At 55.5% G+C, this 23,873-nt stretch overlaps 1 protein-coding gene across 1 annotated transcript; it reads left to right on the top strand.

The window, feature by feature from the left end:
* Positions 1-232: 232 nt before the first annotated feature.
* Positions 233-23,139, top strand: GNAI3 (G protein subunit alpha i3). Its single transcript, XM_062636008.1, has 9 exons — positions 233-413; positions 9,411-9,453; positions 9,542-9,683; positions 11,089-11,246; positions 18,015-18,143; positions 19,665-19,794; positions 20,698-20,851; positions 21,744-21,952; positions 22,034-23,139. The coding sequence occupies exons 1-8, from the start codon at positions 296-298 to the stop codon at positions 21,932-21,934; spliced, it is 1,065 nt and encodes a 354-aa protein (XP_062491992.1). The 5' UTR covers positions 233-295; the 3' UTR covers positions 21,935-21,952; positions 22,034-23,139.
* Positions 23,140-23,873: the final 734 nt, after the last annotated feature.

Here is a 23,873-nt window from a genome sequence, read left to right as displayed (position 1 = left end):
TAGCCCCGCCCCCCGCCTCGGCTCCCATAATGCCTCGCTCCACCGAGGCGGAAGCACTGCGAGTGAGTGGTGTCCCCCCCTCCCTCCATCCCATCATGCCCCGCGGTACCGAGGCGGAAGTCCCGCTGCTTTTGTGCCCTAACGGGGACTACAATTCCCGTCGTGCCCTGCGCTCACAACCGGATATCCGGCCCGCCTGAGGAGCCGCCCGGGCCGAGGCAGCCGCGCTCCGCTCCCGCTCCCGTTCCCGTCGCGCTCCCCCGGTGCCGGCCCGGGCCCCGCCGCCGCCGCCGCCATGGGCTGCACGCTGAGCGCCGAGGACAAGGCGGCGGTGGAGCGCAGCAAGATGATCGACCGCAACCTGCGGGAGGACGGCGAGAAGGCGGCCAAGGAGGTGAAGCTGCTGCTGCTCGGTGAGGAGGGGCCCGCGGCCGGTAACGCGGGGGGGGTACAGGGGTCTTCTAAAGAGGCTCCGATGAAGGGAGGCGGAGTCCGGGGGGGCTGGAAGGTTGATGGGGCGGGTCCCGGGGTGTTAGGGAGGGAGAGCCGGGGCTGCGGCCCCCCCCTCGAGCAATGGGGGGTCCCGGGGTGTTAGTGAGGGAGAGCCGGGGCTGCGCCCCCCCCCCCCCCCTCAGCCAATGGGGGTCCCGGGAGTGAGGCTGCTTCGAGTCTTTGTGTCTGAAAGCCCCCCCCCAGCACCCGGGTCCTGGTGCGGCCTCGTCCCTGCGCACACCGGGTCTCTGATCCCCTCCTGGGGGGAGAGGGGAGGGACCGGCCTGGCTTGGCTTGGCCTGGGGGGTGCTGTGCTGCTCCCATGGGATGCGCTGTTCTCCTTGTGCCTGCTGCCGGGAGAGCACCCTGTGGAGTGTCCGCTGTGGCTGTGACCCGTGATCCCATGGGATTGTCCCTTCCTAGTGGCTCCAAGAGCTGGGTGGTGTCGGTGTCCTGCGGGGTCCTGGGATGGAAGAGGATGGGTGTATCGGTGATGCTGGATACAGGGGTGGAGTCATCGGGGCTGTTGAGCTTCTTATTACAGGGTAGTGGGATTAAAGCCTTTGATCAGATGAAAACGGCTCCGGGCACTTGTGTTCCTCACCCCAGAGGTGCCCTTGGTGTGAGTGGCTCTGGTGATCCCATTGGGTGCTCCCAGCCATGATCCACTGATGGAGCTGCCTCTGCATTAGGGTGAGCTCAGGTTGGTGTCACCCTGCCCTGGCCGGGTTGGTTCTGCAGAGGGTGACACCAGTGGTGGGGTGGCCACGGCCTCGGTGTGTGCAGACAGCATGGGAAGGGAGCGTTGCTTCCATGTGCGTCCCAGCTCAATACATCCTGGGCTTGGGAAGAGTTGGAGGAGGAATAGTTCTCTTTGGAAGAGACCTTAGAGCAGCTCCAGTGCCTAAAGGGGCTGCAGGAAACCTGGAGAGGGGCTTGGGACAAGGGGAATGGCTTCCTTCTCCATTCAGCAGTGTTTTACTTGCTCTGAGGTTTCCCACCTCGTGTGTCCATGGGAACCTTGCTGGCTGCGTGTCCGGATGATCCTGGGCTCTCCAGGGGTTTGTAAGCACCTCCTCTGGATGGAGCAATTCTTCCTTTGTGTTTTTCTACCTCAGGTCTGTGCTTGGTGCTGGTGGTGAAAAGGCTCCGAGGGCTTTGGGGCCATGACTTGACTGATGGCGGAGGGGAGGGAGTACCTGAAAGGTGATGTGAGAACTGGTTTCAGAGCAGGGGAGGCTTTAGAAGTCCAAAGAGCAGGTGCCTTATGGGCAACTCTCAGCTTTGGATGGCAGCAGAACCCTTGGATGTGGTGCTGTGAGCATGGAAGCCCTGTGAAGAGCAGCCGAGGGCTTGGGGCTCATCTGCTTGGAGACGAGGAGGGTAAGGAGCATCTTCATCCCTCTGCAGCTCCTGGGGAAGGGGAGATGAGGTGCTGAGCTCTTCTCCCTGCTTCCCAGAGGCAGGCGCATGGGAATGACTCAGAGTGGGAAGTTCCCAGTGCATGTGAGGAAGGATTCCTTCCCCAGGAGCCTGGGACAGGCTTGCAGGAGAGGTGGGTGATGCCCTGAGCCATTTGGACAATCCCTTAAACAACAGGGTCAGCTCCGAGGCAGGCAGTGGGACAGGTAGGTCCCTTCCAGATGAGCTCTTGTGGATTCAGTGGTTACTGGGATCATAATGGAGCAGCAGCTCCTGGTAGGTTGGTTGGGAGTTCCAGATGCAGGAATGCAGCAGGAATGTCTCATCCCTGCACTGGGAGCCTTAGAGAATGCTCCAGGAGAGGCTCTCACAGGTTCTCTACTGAGGGTGCTGGGATGCTGGAATGGGTTGAATGGAGAAGCTGTGGCTGCCCCATCCCTGGCAGTGCTCAAGGCCAGGTTGGACACAGGGGCTTGGAGCAAGCTGCTCTATGGAAGGGGTCCCTGCCCGTGGCAGGGGTTGGAGCTTTGAGGTCCCTTCCAACCCAAACCATTCCATGACTCCCTGCATCAGCAGGTGGCTCCAGCCCTCGCAGCATCTCCGTGGCCTCCTCTGGCCTCGCTCCAGCAGCTCCACATCCCTCTGGTGTTGCTGCCATGGGGCTACAGGAGGTTTAGGGGATGTGTTTCTTCATGGATAGGGTTTGGATCCGCACATCCTTTCCTGGCTCTGTTAACGTCTCTTGCCCTGGTTTGTGCTGTGCAGGGTTATGTAGGTTAGGAGGAGGCTCATGCTCCTACAAGGGGTGGATGCTCCTTCCTGTCCTGCTGCTGCAGCATTGACCGAGCTGGAGTTAGTGATGGACCCAAAACTGGAAGGGTTTTGGTGTGTTGACTTCCTCCCCTCTCCCACAAGCACCAGCTTCCCTTGGGCAGGGGAGGAAGGAGGATTCGGACTGTGTGCTCCATGTTCCTGGAGCTGCTTGGCTCATTCCTGCATCCCAGGGGTGGTTGGTGCTCTGGTGCTGTGATAACTCCGGGATCATTGGGATAAAGGCAATCCCGGAGCTGTTGGTGTGGCAGCTCCTCCGCAGGGATTTCAGTCCCTTCCCAACCCTTCCCTTTCACAACTCTGTTGAGCAACTCCTCAGCTTTTGGGTTGTATAAACCAACCCTGAGCATGGAACAACCACTGGCCATGCCAGCCCTGCCCGTGTGCTGGAAGCAGTGTTCCATGTGGAAGTACCATCAGCAACAGCTCAGCTCAGGAGCTGGGAATGGTTTCACCCATTGAGAGCAGCAGGGAACCCAGAGCCGGTGCTTCCAGAATCTGGGAGCTGTCCTTGCTCTCAGCACCTCCCTTTCCTCCTCGTTGCCTGCAGGGATGCGCAGCTCTGCAGGCACAGACACGATCCTGCTGACGGAGGGAACCTCATGGGATCGCTCCAGTTGGGATGAGCAGCTGGAATGGAGGAGGTGGAGGAGCTGTGGCTGGGTACCTCACCTGGGTGCTCAGCTCTGCTCCACAGTGCCTGTCAGAAGGTTTGGCACCTTATGCCATGCTTGGAGGGGTGTGTGTGTGTGACATGGGGTGACAAAACCCATTGCTGGGTGTATGGTGTTGTCCCAGTGCCAAATGCAGCCGGTTCCTGCCCGGCCCAGCCTGTCCAAACGGTGTTTGTGTGTGGGCACAGCCAGTGTGGAACTGCCTGTGCCTGACCCCCACCATTGCTCAGCCTGGAAGCGTGCTGCTGGGTTCAGACACTGCGTCCTGCTGGGAAATGGTCCTGTGGATTCATGCAGAAAGAATGAAAAGGAGAAGTTTGTTCTAAAATCGCTTTTACCTGAAGAGCTGAGCGAGCAGATGGGGAGCAGAGATCCCCCCGTGTGCTGGGCACACCATCAGAGCGGGAGCAGCAGTTGAGGGAGGGGATCCTGCCCCTCTGCTGTGCTCTGGGGAGACCCCCCCACTGCAGCCCTGATCCAGCTCTGGGGCAGCAGCACAAGAGGGACGTGGAGCTGTTGGAGAGAGGCCAGAGGAGGCCATGGAGATGCTGCGAGGGCTGGAGCAGCTCTGCTCTGGAGCCAGGCTGAGAGAGCTGGGCTGGGGCAGCCTGGACAAGAGAAGGCTCCTGAAGGGGAGACCTGAGAGCAGCTCCAGTGCCTGAAGGGGCTGCAGGAAAGCTGGAGAGGGGCTTGGGACAAGGGATGTAGGGACAGGCCAAGGGGAATGGCTTTAACCTGCCCGAGGGGAGACTGAGATGAGCTCTTAGGCAGAAGCTCTTCCCTGTGAGGGTGCTGAGGCGCTGGCACAGGGTGCCCAGAGAAGCTGTGTCTGTTTCTCTGTTGTCTTCCACCCATTCCAGTATCCCAGCAGAGCAGATGGTGCCTTTTTTATCCCATATCTTTGAGAGCATCCACTTGTGTGAGTCCTGCCCAAGAAGAACTGCTATTCCGTGGCATTTGGGCAACAAATACGTTATTTCATGGCATTTGGGGGATGAAAACCTTATTCCATGGCATTTGGGGGCGGGAAGCTCTGCTGTTGAGCACATCTTCAGGATGACTTGGTCATGACAGGTTAAGGAAGACATTGGCTGCTTTTGGGGCATTCCAGCTTCACTGGAAGCTGCTTCTTATGCTCCATCTCCTGAATGTAAAGAGCATAGACATGGTTCTGCCCTCTGGATGAGAAAGGGGCACCAGGGGGGCCCAGCCAGGGGGAGATGTTCCCTTGAGCATCAGCCAAACCCCACATCATGCAGCGTGTGCTGTGTGCCTCGTGTTGTATCCCAGAGCTGGGTGCAGTGCTCCAGGTGGGAATGTTCCCCTTTGCCTGATTCACAGTGCTCTTGTTGTGTTTGTTCTGTAGCTGTTGAACCCCTCTTGGCCTCGTGATCCCCAAGAGCATTCCAGGGATGCATTGGAATGAACATTTGGCAAGGGGAGATGGGAAGAATTTTCCCTGGATGGCAGCTTGGAAATACCCATACAAGGAGCTTGGGATGTGAGGGCTGGAGCTTGGGATGTGAGGGCTGGAGCTTGAGGGCTGGAGCTTGGGATGTGAGGGCTGGAATTCAGCACAATGAGGTTGGGAACCAGGAGGGAAGTGGTCATGGCTGCGTGGGGTATCTAAGAGCCTTTCCATATGGAATACAAACCAGTTGTGGAAACCTACCTTAGGAGAAGTATTTGTGCTCACTTGCTATGGGATATATGTGGATGAAAGGAGATGCCCAGTGGATTTATGCTGATTTACTGCCTCCTGCTCCAACTGCTCCCTTGGTGTTTAGGGGCTGGCCTCTGATGCTCTTGGTTTCACCCCTTTTTGGCCTCTCAGAGGGGAGATGGGTCAGGTTGGGGTGTCACAGTGGGGCTGGGACCACATCCAGGCTCTTCAGCATCACCCCATAGCTGCCCCTCAGCCCCACGGCTCCCAGCATCACCCCAGTCTGCAGCTCAGCAGCTTGAAGTGACGCAGCTGGGTTATTCCTGAGCTGGTTTCTGAGGGGATATTGGAATTGCTGAGGAATTCCCCTGCATTCCAGAGTTCAGGAAGGGTCGCAGCATCCTCCTGCCTCAGGAATGGTCTGGCAAAGCTGCTGCCAGAGCCCTGTTGAGACTGTGAACGCTGCTGTGGGCTGTTGCTGTAGTTACAGGCTCTCCTCTGGAGAGCAGCAACATCTCCCACTGTTCAGGTTTGGTGGTCCTCACTTGGATGCTCCCTATCCAGCTCTTGGGTGCGTCTCCAAGGGTTCCTAGAGCAGTGACCTGCTTTCTCTTCACACACTGTCAGACGCTGCGCAGCTTTTCCCCTTCAGTGGAGCCTGGGAAGGAAATTCCTCTCCTGGAGCACAGGTTAATGTGTTTGAACACAGCTTCACTGAAACCACACTTAGATTGTTGGTGCTCTCTGAAGCAGTGACCTGGATGCTCCTGGCTGGAAGGCTCTGACCGACCTTCCTTGTGTCCCAAAGCGGGTGATGGAAGGTGTTTGTCACCAGTGCTGTTGTGTCAACCTGTCCTTCCCAGTCTAAGCTGTGTTTTGGGAGCTTGCTCTTTGCTCTCTTCCCTTTAATCTCTGGTTTATGGATGTGCCAGTGGCTTGGCTGCCATCTCCTGCTGCAGGAAAGCCTCTGCTTCCTCCAGGGAAATGCTTGGGAGATCATTTCCCTCCTGTGTATATACATCAGTCTCCCAGGGCTGGTAATAACATGCTTGAGGTTCCCTCCCCTTCTCCCTTCCTCCCCAGGGAAAAGGGATGTGGCTGTTGGCTCTCACACAGGGCTCATCAACCTCGGAGCAAAGGGAGCTCAGCGCTGTCTGATGGTGCTGAGCTCTTCCCTGGGGTGCTGTGGAGTGAGCTCAGGGGGGGTTGTGGAGCTCTGGAGCCTCCTGGCTCAGGCTGGCTTCTGGTGGGGGAAAGGTTCTGGTTTCTGGTGCTGAAGGATGCTGTGAGGACCAGGACTTCACTGGATGCAGAGATGGCCACGGAGATGCTGCGAGGGCTCTGCTCTGGAGCCTTGGAACTGGAGGAGCTTTAAGGTCCCTTCCCTCCTGAACCAGTCCCGTGCAGAAGATGCATCCATCAGGTGGGACAAACGACTGCAGAGGCTCTGGGATGGATGAGCTGCTCTTGTGTCCGGCAGAGCTGCGGGATAAGGACGTTCTTTGCTGCTAGGGAAAGAGAAGTTCAGCTTCTGAAGCAATTTTCCCCTGGAGTTACGACATCCCTGCCTGGGTCACCCTGTGCTGAAACGTGATCCCTGCGTGGCTCTGCTGACCCCAGCAAAGAGCAAAGCTTTGCTTTTCCTTTTACAGTGAGGAACATCCCAGCAATGCTCCCGTTTCCCTGGGGTTTGATCCCAGTAAGAACCAGTGTCGTGTTTCATGGGTTTTGGAACACCTTGAGCTGCCCATCTGGTCCCTGTGTGAGCCATGGGGCTGGTGCTTTGCCTGCAGAGTCCAGAGGCATTTCAATGTAACTCTTCAGCTTCATTTCTAATGCAGAGCATCGCTTTCCTGTAGGTTGGAGCAGTGTTTTAGTAGCATTTAACACCCTGATCTTTATTCCTTCCATTCAAGGTCCTTGACTGAAGGTTTAAGCCACACTGTGCTTGGGAACACCCTGCACCGGAGCGAGGGAGGCTGTGTGATAGCAGGGAACAGAAGGTGCACGATAAAAGCTGTTTACTTGAGTACTTCTAATATGGATTTCTTTATGTAAACCCTTTACAGCCACTCCAGTGAGTTGGAAAAAGGAGAACAGCAGCTGGTGTGCTGTGGACATCTGCAAATGTTTAGAGAAGGTTCAAGCGTTGAAGAACAGAAATGAGACCTGGAGATCACAGAATTCCAGCCTGGTTTGGGTTGGAAGGGACCTCAAAGCTCCTCCAGCTCCAAGCCCTGCCACGGGCAGGGACCCCTTCCACTAGAGCAGCTTGCTCCAAGCCCCTGTGTCCAACCTGGCCTTGAACACTGCCAGGGATGGGGCAGCCACAGCTTCTCTGGGCACCCTGTGCCAGCGCCTCAGCACCCTCACAGGGAAGAGCTTCTGCCTAAGAGCTCATCTCAGTCTCCCCTCTGGCAGGTTAAAGCCATTCCCCTTGGCCTGTCCCTACATCCCTTGTCCCAAGCCCCTCTCCAGGTTTCCTGCAGCCCCTTCAGGCACTGGAGCTGCTCTCAGGTCTCCCCTTCAGGAGCCTTCTCTTCTCCAGGCTGCCCCAGCCCAGCTCTCTCAGCCTGGCTCCAGAGCAGAGCTGCTCCAGCCCTTGCAGCATCTCCATGGCCTCCTCTGGCCTCGCTCCAGCAGCTCCATGTCCCTCTGGTGCTGCTGCCCCAGAGCTGGATCAGGGCTGCAAGGGGGGGGTCTCCCTAGAGCACAGCAGAGGGGCAGGGTCCCCTCCCTGCCCTGCTGCTCCTGCTCTGGGGGTGCACACGGTGGGGGGGGGTCTGGGCTGGGTAATGGGGAGCTTTTCCTCACCCAGCACCCCCAAGTCCTTCTTTGGGCTGCTCCATCCAAGCCACATCTCTGCGGGGGCTGTGTTTGTGCTTGGGGTTGCCGTGACCCAGCTGCAGGAGGTTTGCTGTTGATGCTGATGCTCAGGGCTGGAAAGGAGTAAGATGCAAAGTACTGGGGGCCTTGTGTGGGGTGGGGGGAAGAGAAGAGGAGAAGCAGAGTCCCAAATGAGGAAGGCCCCTGAGAAAGCTTTTTGCTGTGTGGCAGGATGTAGTGCAGGTCCCTCAGCACAGGCTTGGGCAACCTTAATGCTTGTTTTATGATGAGCAATTGAGATGGGCCCAGCAGCAGCAGCTGCCAGCCCAGCAGGAGCTCTGGGAATGAGGCTGGAGCTGCAGGGCAGATGGTTTTAAATGAGTGTTTAATGAGGAACCGTGTCGGGTTGGCTCTTGCAGGAGCAAAGAGAGGACCTGGACCAGCAAGTGAGGTCCCACAGGAGGTGACTGAACTCCTTCTCCATGCCCTTGGAGCGGTGCCTGCAGCGGTGTCTGCTGTGGAGCCAGGGCTGCGTTGTGTGTGTGGTAGTAGGGAGGTTTAGAGGGTGTGGGTCACTGTTTCCTTCGTCTGCCTTTGAAGGAACCTCTGAGAAGGGGGGTTGGAAAGGAGAAGGGAAGGGGTTACATGAACACAGTTTGCATTGGTGGGGGAGAAGCAACCCGGTGGTGTTGTCAGGGCATGCTTGTCTCTGGTGCTGGTGTTGTGTTGTCAGGCAGGTGACAGGCACTGCAAGTTGAGCGTGGCTGCTGCAGCAGCAGATCCTTTTCAGATGATCTAAGGAGGAAATGACTGCAAAGATGAGAAGTAAAAGCCACAGAGGCTGTGTTCAAAGGGCTCTCCTGAATCCTGCTGTTGGGGCTGAGCATGGCTGCTTTGGGATGCTGCAGCCTTCAAATCGCAGCCCCTTGATACAGGGAATGTGGAGGGTGGGTGTGGAAAAGAGCAGTGAGGGTTTGGCTTCCTCCTGGGCTGGAAGCGCTGAGGCTGTGGAGGGTGAACGTGCTCACAGCCAAACAGAGGCCTTGAGCACTGCCAGGGATGGGGCAGCCACAGCTTCTCTGGGCACCCTGTGCCAGCGCCTCAGCACCCTCACAGGGAAGAGCTTCTGCCTAAGATCCAAGCTGATCTTCCCCTGTTTCAGTCTGAACCCATCACCCCTTGTTCCATCGCTCCAGTCCCTAATGAAGAGTCCCTCTTCAGCATCCTTGTAGCCCCCTTCAGACACTGGAAGCTGCTCTGAGGTCTCCACGCAGCTTCTCTTCTTCAGCCTGAACAGCCCCAGTGTTCTCAGCCTGGCTCCATACAGGAGCTGCTCCAGCCCCTGCTCATCCTCGTGGCCTCCTCTGGACATGCTCCAACAGCTCCATGTCCTTTTTATGTTGAAGACACCAGAGCTGCACACAGTGCTGCAAGTGGCATCTCACCGCCTTTCCTTTTCATCTCACATGGTTGCTAACGGGAATTCTTTTGCTGCTTTCCAGGTGCTGGAGAATCTGGGAAAAGCACCATTGTGAAGCAGATGAAGTAAGTGAGAGCTGCTGCAGTTTGGCACTAAGAGATCCGTGGTGCCTGTTTGCCTTGGCTTGGGAATGACAGCTTGCTTCTCTTCCAGGATTATTCATGAGGATGGCTACTCGGAGGACGAGTGCAAGCAGTATAAAGTGGTCGTCTACAGCAATACCATCCAGTCCATCATTGCCATCATAAGAGCCATGGGCAGGCTAAAGATAGACTTTGGGGAGGTTGCCAGAGCTGTAAGTATTGCACTTGTTTCTCTCAGTCAGAGGCTGTGCTCCGAGTTGTGTTCATGGAGCCTAGATATAGGAGGGAATGTCTGTTACAAGCTACAACAGCAAAAGCCCTTTCATCATCTGTTAAGTGTTATCAGTGCCAAGTGTTGAGTGTTTCACTGAGGGCACAGTTAAGAACCTTTGAATGCTCCCCCAGAAATACATAACCCACAAACCTGAGTCTAATCTGTGATTTTGAATCAAATTCTCAGCTTTAAAGGGCTTAACATCAGCCTTCAGCACTGTTGCAGCATCCTGCCACTTAAACTTGATGTTTAGCCAAGTAAATCATAATGGCTTTCGCTGCTCTTGCTCCTCCTCTTTGTTTTTTGGGTGTTTTCCCCACCTTCCCAGTTGTGCTGATTCCCTGGGCTGTTCCCACTGTCACCTCCAACACTTCACGTGGGACAAATTGAAGTCAAGAAGCCTTTAACACCCCTGGGGATGGGGACAGCACGGGCCAAATGGGAAGTCAGGGCTCCTGGCAACGTGTAGGAGGCAGGAATTGCGTGTATGGGTGCAGGCAGTGGTGCTCAGCCCCAGGCTCTTCCTGTCTGGTTCTAATTCCTCCTGCTTACAGTTCGTGTATGGGGAAGTAACCTGCTCTGCTTCTAGTGATGCAACCACAGATGTTCTGAGCTTATGATGTGCCCTTCAGCCAGGATGCTTCATGTCTTGCCCATTAACCTGGGCTGTTGTGTTGCTGCTGCTCTAGATGACACAATGGTTTGGGTTGGAAGGGACCTTAAAGCTCATCCAGTCCCAGCTCCCTGCCATGGGCAGGGACACCTTGCACTAGAGCAGCTTGCTCCAAGCCCCTGTGTCCAACCTGGCCTTGAGCACTGCCAGGGATGGGGCAGTCTCCCAGAAGGATGCTATTGCAACAAACAACAAGTCCCCAAAGCTTTAAACCCACAAGCACCCAATGCTTGCATTTGATTCCTGTTGCTCTACTGTACAGTACTATAATCGGGTTTAAACTGCAAAACCTTGTGGTTCATTTCATTAATCTCCAGTAGCCCATTGGCATCCTTCCCTCCTCTTAAACATTCCCAAAAGGTCCTGTTTCCAGTGGGAATGCTGCCTGGTACTTCAGAGCAGTGATCACTGCTGTTTGTGCCACCCATGATCAAGGAGTCTCACCCCATGGGCTGGACCTTCTCACCCACTCTTTGCCTTTCTGAGTGCAGGAGAGGAATAACTTGATGCTTTGGGGGCAGAAGAGCGGATGGATGGCATGAGGGGGGACTGGGATCCCTCAGAGCAGCTCCTGCAGCCCCTGGGATCACTGTGCTGTTGAACCCTGCTGCGTTTGTGGACGTGTCAGTGGGTTTTCCTCCTAATTCCTTTTTGTCTGCCCTGTCTGCAGGACGATGCACGTCAGTTGTTCGTGTTAGCTGGCAGCGCAGAGGAGGGAGTGATGACCACCGAGCTGGCTGGGGTCATTAAACGCTTGTGGAGGGATGCTGGAGTCCAGGCCTGCTTCAGCAGATCCAGGGAGTATCAGCTCAACGACTCTGCATCATAGTAAGAAACCATTCCCAGCTCCTTGGGCTCTTCCCAAGGGGCCAAACGGTGTTGGAAGGGTTGGGGTGGCTGGAAGCAGGGTGGAACTGGGTGGTGAAGGGTCCTCGATTGAGCTGGGGGGGGTGCAGGAGCTCTCATCTGGTTTACATGGGGCTGAGCTTACAAGGGGACTTGGTGCTGGTGCTCATCGAAGTCATTTTTACTCTGTGTGTAGTGTTAGGAGGAGGGGGCTGTCAAATGACAGAACAAGAGGAAACGGCCTCAAGCTGCCCCAGGGCAGGTTTAGATGGAGCTGAGGAACAATTCCTGCCCCAGAGGGTGCTCAGGCATTGGAACAGGCTGCCCAGGGCAGGGCTGCAGTCACCGTCCCTGCAGTGCTCACACCCCCTCAGTGCCATGGGTCAGTGGTGGCCTTGGCAGTGCTGGGAGCTGTTGAACTGGATGAGCTGAAAGGGCTTTCCCAGCCTGGCTGATTCTGTGGTAAATGGAGAGAAAACCCACAATAAAGCCATTCCTCTTGGCCTGTCCCTACAGGCCCTTGTCCCAAGCCCCTCTCCAGCTTTCCTGCAGCCCCTTTAGGCACTGGAGCTGCTCTAAGGTCTCCCCTTCAGGAGCCTTCTTCAGGCTGACCCAGTCCTGGGGTCCTTCCCCTGAGCAGCTCTCATGCTCCATCCCTGTGCCTCCCTCCACACACTCAGCCCAGCTCCAGACCTGCTGCTTGTGCCCATTCTGAACTGCAGGGAATTGCTTTCCCAACTGGAAAGTTTTGGCTGGAGCAATGGGCTGAAGCTGGCTGCTCAATGAGGGTCTGTGAGTGCCTCAGCCCTTCCCAGAGGCAGGGAGGGGAAATGATTGATTTGAATGAGTAAAACACTTTGTGCTTATAAAGAGAAAGGAGTCACGAGCTTGGTCTGCGTAGAGCCAATCTGTGAGGCTCTGAAGGATGGTTTGGGCTGAGTTTTGCCCTCCTGATGCCCAGCTGTAAACTTGTCTTTATTGAGCCAGGATTGAAGCCTTTGAAAAAGGAGCTCTTTAGGAAGGAGCTTCAGATGTGTCAGAGCTCAGGTGCCTGCAGGCTCCTCCTGCACAGAGCACATCTGAGCTGGAAAATGAGGCAGAATTCATCTATGTTTGTACTGCCTTGGCAAGATAGCTTGGGTTTGGATGAAGGTGAGGAGCTGACAAGAGGCTTTCTTGGCATCGGGTGTGCTGTTCCTGCATGCCAGGAGGAAACCTCAGCTTCAAAGGGAGAAGAAAGGAGAGATGAGGGGGATGAATGAGGGAATAAGTTAATGAAAAGATACAGAGAAGGGCTTTCTCTAGGGCAGAAAGCATCAGTGCTTGGGGGAGCTGGAGGAGGAAGCTGAGGACAGGGAAGCCTGGCTTTGTGAAAGAGGAGGATGGAGGCAGAGTGGAGAAAATACAGCAGTGTTCCAATACCTCAGAGCAGCTCCCAGCGCCTGAAGGGGCTACGAGAGACATGGAGAGGGGCTTTGGACAAGGGCCTGCAGGGACAGGCCAAGGGGAATGGCTTGAACCTGCCAGAGGGGAGACTGAGCTGAGCTCTTAGGCAGAAGCTCTTCCCTGTGAGGGTGCTGAGGCGCTGGCACAGGGTGCCCAGAGAAGCTGTGGCTGCCCCATCCCTGGCAGTGTTCAAGGCCAGGTTGGACACAGGGGCTTGGAGCAAGCTGCTCTAGTGGAAGGGGTCCCTGCCCGTGGCAGGGGTTGGAGCTGGAGGAGCTTTGAGGTCCCTTCCAACCCAAACCAGTCTGATTCTGTTACAGGGTAGGAAAGGGTCAGCAGCAGAGCAGGTTGGGAACTGAGGGCATGAGCCTGCTTTAGTGGGGCTCCACTTGACCTGACTCCTTCCAGGCTGGATTTCAATGAGGCATTCCCATTCCTGAGCATCTCCCACCAACTCCTGTCCGGATGCTGTCCTGGTTTGTGCAGCACAGCTCCTGTGAGGGATTGCTGTGTTGGGCTGGTGGCAGAGAGATGGCAGCCCAAGGATGACGTTTTTCTGCTACCAGAGCAGTTGGTTTCCCAACCCCAAACCACAGGAAGCTGCTCTGCAGCACTGTTAGTTTGAGTCTGTATCCCAGCAACTCCGTGGTTGGGAAACACTGGGAGCTGGTTCCTTCAGTGCAGGGCATGATCGTGCAGCTACAGACCTGTCTTCTTCCCTCTCCTTTCTGTATCACCTACAATGGGCCTGAAACTCCAGGGTCAGCAGCCTTTAAACACATGCCCAGTGGTTTCCACTGGTTTTCCAGCTGTGGTGTGGGTTCTGCTTGCCTGGGGGCTGCTCCTCACTCCAGGCCCCAGACCCTTGGTGAGACACCCAAAGTGGGGCAAAAAGAGGAAGATCTGGGTGAAATCTTGTGAAGGTCAGGAAATGAGGTGGTAGGAGGAGCCAGGGCTTACACAGCAGCATCACTTTGTTCCCAAAGCTTCTTCCTGCTGAGTCCTGCCTCGCTGAGTGCTTCCCATTGTGCAAGATGGGATCCTGCCCGTCAGAGAGCTGCCCTGGCAGGCTGGAGGGGAGGCAACCAGTGTAATGGGGTGTCCTGATCCCTGTGTCGTGGCTGGGGGAGCTCCCAAAGGTGACACAGATCCAGGGGATTTATCTGGAAGCACAGGGATTTGTATGTTTTCTCCTTATTTTCTGTCTTGAAGAGCAGTTGAGTAGCTCTTGGTTTGACCTGTGGATGTTCAAGCACTAGAGTGGACACTCAGCATCTGTATTTTCACTTGTCTTATTGCAGCTTCCTGTTTTTCTTTACTGTGATGGGAGCAAATGGTTCCATAGATCCCTGCTCCCACCTGGACTCAGTGCCATGGGGAAGCTTCATTCCTTTGTGCATGATGCTTGGTGCAACAAAGAGCAAACCCTGCTTGATGGTGCAGCAAAGGGGATGCTGAAGTGCTGCTTCCTCATCTCTTCTGTTATCTCTCTCTGATCCTTGGGAATATTGGCAAGCAGACAGTCATGGAGTCATGGAATGGTTTGGGTTGGCAGGGACCATAAAGCTCCTCCAGCTCCAACCCCTGCCACAGGCAGGGACCCCTTCCATAGGGCAGCTTGCTCCAAGCCCCTGTGTCCAACCTGGCCTTGAGCACTGCCAGGGATGGGGCAGCCACAGCTTCTCTGGGCACCCTGTGCCAATGTCCCACCGCCCTCATAATGAAGAGCTTCTTCCCAGTATCTCATCCAGCTCTTCCCTCTTCCAGCTGGAAGCTGTTTCTCCTCATCCCATCCCTCGTCCAAAGCCCCTCTCCAGGTTTCTTGTAGCCCCTTTAAGGCACTGGGAGCTGCTCTAATGCTTTCAGTGATTTTCATTGCTGCTTTTCCCATTCCATGCAGCCACCCGTGTGCACACACTGGAGGTGATGAATTCTGTGCAGTCACAGGCCATTAACATCAGTTCTGATCCCCCTTTCTCCCTTCTGGCACATCCTGTCTTGGTCCCGCGTGGCAGCTTTGCCCTGGATTCCCTGACACGCTGTTGGAGAAAACCTACATTCTTTGCTGTGGGTTTCTTTTCCCTTCTCCTCTTTGCTGTCAAGCTCCAGCTGCAGAGCATGGTCTTCCCAGCACTTCCTTGTGATTCCCAACGTGCAGCACCACCTTGGGATCACAGCTCCAGGGTTTTCCACGTGCTGTTTCAGCTTAGGGCTGTGCCACAGGCGGTGCCTCTGTCCTCACTGACCCAGACAAGCATTTACAGTGCTAAAGGGGACCCACAACATTCCCTTTCCATGGAGTTTTTCACTGTTCCCTTGTTTTCTGCTTTGCTTCAGGTGCCAAAACCCAGCTGGATGAGGGGGGAGAGGAGGCAAGAGAAAGGAATTCCTTAAATCCTGTTTGGATATTAAATATTCCTAATATTAAAATGAATATTCCTAATATTAAACTATACTTAAACATTTCTAGGCCAGGTGGGACAGGGCTTGGAGCAAGCTGCTCTAGTGCAAGGTGTCCCTGCCCGTGGCAGGGGGCTGGAACTGGATGAGCTTCAAGGTCCCTTCCAGCTCAAACCATTCCATGATTCCATGAAACAGAGGTTTCACCAGCTCTTCCCTGTTTTCCTCTAGCTGCAGGAAGCCTTTGCCTAAGGATGATGAATTCCTCTGCAGGACAAATGCTGTTTGTGTTTCCCAGGCAGCACAAGTGCTGGTGATGATGCTTCTTGAAAGCCCCCTTGGGTACCAAACCTGGCTCTCTCTGCCGCAGGCCTCTGTTGGCTGCTGTCACCAGTGGGATGGTGACAATCCCCTTCCCCCAGCTCTGCTTCACTCTTCATAATAAGTGCTTTGTATGAAGCCTTCAGAGCCAGTTTTGGCCTTGAGAGGATTCCTTCCAGTGCTGCAAGCAGACATGAGGGCATTGTTAGGAAAATCCCATGCCAAGGTTGGTGTGAGTGTGGGGAGGAGGGGAGAGCTCTTATCTGTACCCGCTGAAGGCCGTGCACTTGAGAGCATCCTGCTCCTGCAGCCCAAGTCTCTTAGAGCTGAGATGGGCTGATGCTGAAGCTGGCAGGTGGCTTGGGAATGATGGATCCTTGTTGAACCAGTGCCAGGCTGGCACAGGATCATGGAATCATGGAATGGTTTGGGTTGGAAGGAAGCTTAAAGCTCACCCAGCTCCAGCCCCTGCCACAGGCAGGGACCCCTTCCACTAGAGCAGCTTGCTCCAAGCCCCTGTGTCCAACCTGGCCTTGAACACTGCCAGGGATGGGGCAGCCACAGCTTCTCTGGGCACCCTGTGCCAGCGCCTCAGCACCCTCACAGGGAAGAGCTTCTGCCTCAGAGCTCATCTCAGTCTCCCCTCGGGCAGGTTAAAGCCATTCCCCTTGGCCTGTCCCTACATCCCTTGTCCCAAGCCCCTCTCCAGCTTTCCTGCAGCCCCTTCAGGCACTGGAGCTGCTCTCAGGTCTCCCCTTCAGGAGCCTTCTCTTCTCCAGGCTGCCCCAGCCCAGCTCTCTCAGCCTGGCTCCAGAGCAGAGCTGCTCCAGCCCTCGCAGCATCTCCATGGCCTCCTCTGGCCTCTCTCCAACAGCTCCACATCCCTCTCGTGCTGCTGCTCCAGAGCTGGATCAGGGCTGCAGGGGGGGCTCTCCCTAGAGCACAGCAGAGGGGCAGGATCCCCTCCCTCAACTGCTGCTCCTGCTCTGAGGCTGCACCCAGCACACGGGGGGGTCTGCCCTGGGTGATGGGGAGCTTCTCCTCACCCAGCACCCCCAAGTCCTCCCCAGGGCTGCTCCATCCAGTGTCTGCCCATTTGTGCTTGCTTGCCCTGACCCCTGTGCAGGACCTCGCCCTTGGCCTTCCCACGCTGTTCTGGGAACCCTTGGAGGGGCACAAAGACAAACACAGATTCCACTGTAGGTTTTTGTCAGCCTTTTTTATGTGCTTGAGCCCTCATTTTCCGTGGGAGAAGGGAAACAAAAAACCCAAAGCATCCTTCTGCAAGCGTGTGTTTGCACAGTGGTGCTGAGGCAGGGGGAATGGTTGGCTCTCTAAACACATGGATCCAAGGGGGGGGAAGAGGTGTTGCAAGCTCAGTGGGTGAAGGAAGGAGCCTGGTGGTAAAGGAGGCTGTGGAAAGGGTTTCTGCCTCCAGGGGCTGTAGGCAGGCGCATGAGGTGTGTTTGCAGTGCCCAAGCCTGTGTTGGTGAGGAACATGTTCAAGCTGTGGCTGAGGAGGTGCTGAAAAACATGAGCTCAGACCCTGCTTTTCCAGGTTGGGTTTGGTGCTTTTGGTCAAGTTCTGCTACACCTGGAGAAGGTGAAGGGAACAAGAACACAGGAGAACGTGGAGCTGTTGGAGCGAGGCCAGAGGAGGCCATGGAGATGCTGCGAGGGCTGGAGCAGCTCTGCTCTGGAGCCAGGCTGAGAGAGCTGGGCTGGGGCAGCCTGGAGAAGAGAAGGCTCCTGAAGGGGAGACTTGAGAGCAGCTCCAGTGCCTGAAGAGGCTGCAGGAAAGCTGGAGAGGGGCTTGGGACAAGGGATGTAGGGACAGGCCAAGGGGAATGGCTTGAACCTGCTCCATGTCCCTCTTGTGCTGGAGCAGGACTGCAGGGGGGATCTTCCCTTCATGCAGCAGAGGAGCAGGATCCCCTCCCTGCCCTGCTGCTCCCGCTCTGGGGGTGCAGCCCAGCACATGGGGGGGTTCTGGGCTGGGTCATGGGGAGCTTCTCCTGACCCAGCACCCCAAGTCCTTCCCCTCAGAGCTGCATTTGCTGTAGCTGGGCTTGGTTGGGGTCTCAATGGGCGCGTTGACTTGATGCTGTGGAGCCGTGGCTTCTGCCAGCAGGCTTCAGGATGCTCCCTGTTGCTGCAGGAGGTGAATGAATCCTCCTGTCCTGTGAGTTATTCCTGCTGCTCCATTCTTCCCTCCTGCTTCCTTTGGTGTCTCCTTGCCCTTTAAAAGCGAGCCCTTGGATTTATTGCCTTGAGCTTTGAGGCGAAAGACCTTGACTGTGGATTGCCCCAAGAGATACCAGTCTTGGCACGGCCTCTGCATCAGCAGCCCTGTGCTGGCTGCTTATCAGCTTCACGCCCAGCTGCAAGGTCGTGTGGGGAAGGGTTAAACCCAAAAGCACCACAACACCAGCCCTTGGGATGGAGCTGAGGTGAGGGGGGGGCTTTGCTCACAGCCTGGCCTGCGATGGAAAGGTTCTGTGCTGCCTTTCTCCTGCAGCTGATAAAAGATTCATGGCGAGCAGCGCACTAAAATAGCCCATCTTGTGTTGTCTCCTGGCTCAGTTACCTCAATGACTTGGATCGAATATCCCAGCCGACCTACATCCCCACCCAGCAGGACGTTCTGCGCACCCGGGTGAAAACCACCGGCATCGTGGAGACTCACTTCACCTTCAAGGACCTCTACTTCAAGTAAGTGAAGGGCAGAGCCTGTCCTGTCCCCACCTTGGGCTTGCAGGGCTGGCTTCAGCACGTGCTGCCAGTGGCAGGTCCCACACTGGTTTGCTCCCTCGCCAGCAGCATTGCTCCCTGGAGACACTGGTTTGACTTTTCTTTGCCTTCTTCTGTTCTTTTCAGCTGCTTTTATGTTGGAAGCCCAGACACAGGTACTCCAAGCTTGGTTAGAGGAGCCAACAAACGTACTAAAAGGACACTGAGTGGGTTTTGAGGGCGAATTTAACCCCTTGCTTTGGAGCAGGAGCAATCCCTGCAGTCCCAATCGTGGCTGCGTGGTGTTCTCCATGGTGGCTGTGCTGCCTGACATGCAGCAAGCATGCTGGGGACAGGCCACCACAAGAGGATGGCACTTCCTTATCCTCTCCTCCTTCTAAATTCAGGCCTGCTGGGCTCAGGTGTCGAGCCTGGACGTGGCAGTGTCCCTTTATGTATCACTAATGGAGCTCCTGCTGTAGTGGCTCTAGCTTGCCTTTTAGCTCTGCTCCCTGCTCTTTGCTCATTAGACAACCCTTGCTTTGGACCCTAAGTGTGCTCCTCCCACTCAGCCTGGTGCCCCACGTGTCACTTGTGTCCTCGGATGGAATGTAAGGAAACTTTGGGCAAGTTTCCTTTATCTGTGGCAATGTTTTCAAGTCTCTGTTGCTCAGAGCCTTTAAATAAGTGTCTGTCTGCTGATTTTTAGCTTGTGTTTGAAGACAGTTTGAAAGAGCAACAGCAGAAATGCAAAGTTGTTTTTAACACCTGAGCTGCTGCATGGATTTGGGGGGAGAGCAGGGGCAACAGCACAAGAGGGACATGGAGCTGTTGGAGTGAGGCCAAAGGAGGCCATGGAGCAACTCTGCTTTGGAGCCAGGCTGAGAGAGCTGGGCTGGGTCAGCCTGGAGAAGAGAAGGCTCCTGAAGGGGAGACCTGAGAGCAGCTCAGAGCATGTTGCTGAGCAGGGCGTTGGGACTGATTCAAAGGACTTCATTTTAGGAGAGCCAGGACTCCTGGGAGCAGCTCCAGATGATGTTGTTGAACACATGAAACTGCTTCTAAACCCCATGAATTTCCTGCTCCCAGCTGGAGTGTTCAGGTAGTTCCAGCTTAATCCTTCCTCAGCTACAGTGTCAGTGAACTGCCAGAGCTGAGGCTGATGTTTGGAGTCCACTCAAGCACATAGATTGTTGCTAAGGAAATAGGAGGCAGAGACCAAATGGAGCGTGCCCTGGTGAATCAGCAGGCTCATGGGCAGCCCCGTAGGTAACAGCCAGTTCTTCCTGCTGGAATGGCTCTGGAGAAGAGGAATTCTGCTTGGAAAACCCTTTCTCCTGAGGAAGGGGGGGGGCTCAAAGCCCTCAGCCTCGCTAATGGAAGGCTGCATGGAGAGCGTTGCTTGAGAGGCCTCAGCTGCGCCTCCTCCATCCCCTGCAGCACGGTGGGGCTGGGGAAGGGAGGTCTCCGTGGCCTCTGAGCTGGTTCTTCTGCCTCCCCCAGGATGTTTGATGTGGGTGGGCAGCGCTCGGAGAGGAAGAAGTGGATCCACTGCTTCGAAGGGGTGACAGCCATCATCTTCTGCGTGGCCCTCAGCGACTACGACCTTGTCTTGGCCGAGGATGAGGAGATGGTACGTTGAGGAGTTAGAGGTTGCTGCCTGCTGGGAGGGGGGTGGAAGCACGCACAGACCTGTCCTCCATGGGGGGGGGGTGTGTGTGTGCATTTCTGGGTCACTGCTCTTGTTTCTGCTGTGCTGTTCCTCAGAAGATGAGCGCTTCCTCGCAGCTGCCTGCACTGACTTGCCCTGGAAAGCATAAAGGAGATGTTCTCCAGGCTCTCGTTGCTGGGAGGTGCCTTGAGTTGTTCCCCTTGGGGCATGTGTGCATCTCTGTGCACACAAATGTGTCCTGGGGGAGTGGCAGAGCGAGGAAGAGACCTGAACCTGCTCAGGGTTGTGCCCGTGCTCTGGTGGCAGCGAGGATGTCAGTGGCACATCAAGGGGAGGCCATGGAGATGCTGTGAGGGCTGGAGCAGCTCTGCTCTGGAGCCAGGCTGAGAGAGCTGGGCTGGGGCAGCCTGGAGAAGAGAAGGCTCCTGAAGGGGAGACCTGAGAGCAGCTCCAGTGCCTGAAGGGGCTGCAGGAAACCTGGAGAGGGGCTTGGGACAAGGGATGTAGGGACAGGCCAAGGGGAATGGCTTTAACCTGCCAGAGGGGAGACTGAGATGAGCTCTTAGGCAGAAGCTCTTCCCTGTGAGGGTGCTGAGGCGCTGGCACAGGGTGCCCAGAGAAGCTGTGGCTGCCCCATCCCTGGCAGTGCTCAAGGCCAGGCTGGATACAGGGGCTTGGAGCAAGCTGCTCTAGTGGAAGGGTTGGAACTGGATGCGCTTTGAGGTCCCTTCAACACAAACCAGACTGGGGATCCATGACTCTTCCTCCTTGGCCTGGCCTCTGCACTAAATCTTATCTGTCCCCACCCCATCCTCCCCTGACACCTCTGGAATGACACCTCCTCCTTCTCCCTTTATTTTCCAGAACCGGATGCATGAGAGTATGAAACTGTTTGATAGCATTTGCAACAACAAGTGGTTTACAGACACGTCCATCATCCTCTTCCTGAACAAGAAGGACCTGTTTGAGGAAAAGATTAAGAAGAGCCCACTAACAATCTGCTATCCAGAGTACACAGGTGAGGCAGGGCTCAGCCAACAGCCATGGATTTATGTCAGCAGGGCCAGGAATGAGTCAGTTGAAGCCAACACAACCCACGATAACTCAAAAGCTGTTCTCTGTTCCCTTAACTCTGGCTCTTGGGCAGTGTCTTTGGGCTCTTTGTTAGCTGAGAGCTCGTTTTCCTGGAAGAGCTGTGGTCGTTCATGTCTGTGGTTCAGAGCAGCCTTTGTCGTGCTCTTTCACAGCCTGGAGTGCAAACAGCGACGTGCTGCTCCCCATCAGAGCGAGGGCACCCTGTGCTTTTTGGCTGGGAGAGAGGTTTGGAGCAGCTCTGCTCTGGAGCTGGGCTGAGAGAGCTGGGCTGGGGCAGCCTGGAGAGGAGAAGGCTCCTGAAGGGGAGGCCTTAGAGCAGCTCCAGTGCCTGAAGGGGCTGCAGGAAAGCTGGAGAGGGGCTTGGGTCAAGGGATGTAGGGATGCGATGAGGAGAAACAGGTTCCAGCTGGAAGAGGGAAGAGTTGAAGGAGATACTGGGAAGAAGCTCTTCATTATGAGGGTGGTGGGACAGTGGCACAGGGTGCCCAGAGAAGCTGTGGCTGCCCCATCCCTGGCAGTGCTCAAGGCCAGGTTGGACACAGGGGCTTGGGCTTCTCTGGGCAGCCTGGGATGAATGGGCATGAAGCACAGCAGCCTGTTCCAGTGATCTCTGGCAGGAGGCTGGAGCAGGGAGTGACTTGTCCAAGGTCACTGAGCAGGAGCTGGGAATAGCCTCCAGATTTACCAGAAGGGGTTAATGGTGGATTTGGATTTGTAGATGGATAAGGCAGATGGCTGCAAGCGGCTTAATGTGTGCTTAAAAGATCTCTGTGCTGTCAAGTGCTGGCCAAAGACAGGGATCTTCTCTTTTTCAGGCTCCAACACGTACGAGGAAGCAGCTGCCTACATCCAGTGTCAGTTTGAAGACCTGAACAGAAGAAAAGACACCAAGGAGATCTACACCCACTTCACCTGTGCCACCGACACCAAGAACGTGCAGTTTGTCTTTGATGCTGTCACAGATGTTATCATTAAGAACAACCTGAAGGAGTGTGGGCTCTACTGAGGAGCAAAGGGGCAGAAGGTAACGGTGGGCTCGTACCTTGGGGCTTGAGGCTTTGCCTTGCACCTCCCCTAAACGTTTCCCTCTTGCCTTCCATCCCAGTTTCTTCCACGCGCTGACTTGAGAACCAGCCTCTCGGCTGCCTCGCTGGGGCCAGCAGCAGCATGAAGGGGACCAGGGCAACGCCAACCAGCATGAGGAACGTTGCCTTCTTTAGCACAATCTTCTCTCGTAGGGACCTTTTTCCTTGGTGGAGTGAGGGTGGAGTGGAGCGACCATTCGTGGGACGGGCTCATCCCGCCGCCGCCGCGATGGTGTTGTCTCGGATGTGTACAGCTTGTTGGGAAGTTGAGGTGCTGGATTCCAGGCCTTCAATATGTAGCTTTCTCTCTTTTCTTTGGTTAACAAGCCGCCACTAGTCTGGTTTTAAGGTTGTTTTTTTTTTTTCCATCAGGATAACAGTGACTTTACTGGTTGTCAGTTCTTTCTTTGCAAACAAATCTTGTTTTCAGAATAAAAACCTAGAAAAAAGCAAAAAACCCAACAAAAACTACTCACTTTAACTATGCACACGTGAGCAGATCATGCAGGAAGCATTCCTCTTAGCAGGAACTCTTTGTTTTTAACACTTGGTATGGTCAGGATTTAATATATCTGCAGCTACTTAAAGGATCCTTAGAGCTCTTAACGGCTTCTCCTGATATGTAACGTGTTCCCATCCTGCTGCCATCCTTCCCAAAGGAGCTCCTGCAGCAGGAGGAGGCTTTAGGGGTGAACCTGCTTTATGCTGATCCCCACATCACGACTCCTTCCATGGGATCAGCCTCCAGCTGAACGTGTTGCCCCCCTTGGAGAGGAACCAGAGCTCCAAGGGGGCTGGGGACCATGTGCTGCTAACAGAGCAACTCCTCCCCTCTTCGATCCTGCTGTGGGTTTGGGTGGAAGCGGTGGGCAATTCTGTTGTGCGTTTTCCCTATGGCCTTTTCTGTCTGGAGCCTCCCAATCCCTATGGACAAGCATGCCTTTACTTTGTATATGTGGTGCCAAACTCCCCTCTGCCATCGGTCTCCCTGTAGTAACAGTCGGAAGCCCTCAGTATGTTCCTTCGCTGAACCCTTGCATCCACTTCTCTCTCCCGGTTTGTCACGTGTACAGTTCCCATCTGTTCTAGTTGTTGGCAGTATTAAAATGGTGAGTAAATGGTTTAACCTGGTCTCCAGTTTATTCCTCATTTCTTCCCCCACTTTTGTGCTTTGCTGGGGAAAGAAGGGAAGTGCTCCCATGGGACAGGGGGGTAATGGATGGGATGGGAGAGATCGTCGTAGGAGCAAATCCAGAGGAGGCTACGGAGATGCTGCGAGGGCTGGAGCAGCTCTGCTCTGGAGCCAGGCTGAGAGAGCTGGGCTGGGGCAGCCTGGAGAAGAGAAGGCTCCTGAAGGGGAGACCTGAGAGCAGCTCCAGTGCCTAAAGGGGCTGCAGGAAACCTGGAGAGGGGCTTGGGACAAGGGATGTAGGGATGGGATGAGGAGAAACAGCTTCCAGTTGGAAGAGGGAAGAGTTGAAGGAGATACTGGGAAGAAGCTCTTCATTATGAGGGTGCTGAGGCGCTGGCACAGGGTGCCCAGAGAAGCTGTGGCTGCCCCATCCCTGGCAGTGTTCAAGGCCAGGTTGGACACAGGGGCTTGGAGCAAGCTGCTCTATGGAAGGGGTCCCTGCCTGTGGCAGTTGTTTGGGACTGGAGGAGCTTTAAGGTCCCTTCAACCCAGCGCAGTCTCTGGGTCTGCTGCTCCGCTGTGGTGCGGAGCTGGAAGCTGGAGCCATCCGGTCCTTCATTAGGATTATGGCAGATGCTCCACTGCTCCTTCCCTGCACCATTCACTGCTCCAGCCCCTGTTCCATGATGCAGATGTAACCCATTGGGAAGACACTCGCCCAGAAGCAC

The sequence above is a fragment of the Pezoporus occidentalis genome, unplaced genomic scaffold (genome assembly GCF_034315485.1).
Source record: "Pezoporus occidentalis ecotype Australia unplaced genomic scaffold, CSIRO_AGI_Poc_V1 ctg462, whole genome shotgun sequence".
Lineage (NCBI taxonomy): Eukaryota > Metazoa > Chordata > Aves > Psittaciformes > Psittacidae > Pezoporus > Pezoporus occidentalis.
The sequence above is the reverse complement of the archived record's forward strand: the minus strand, read 5'-3'. Positions and strand labels throughout refer to the sequence as shown.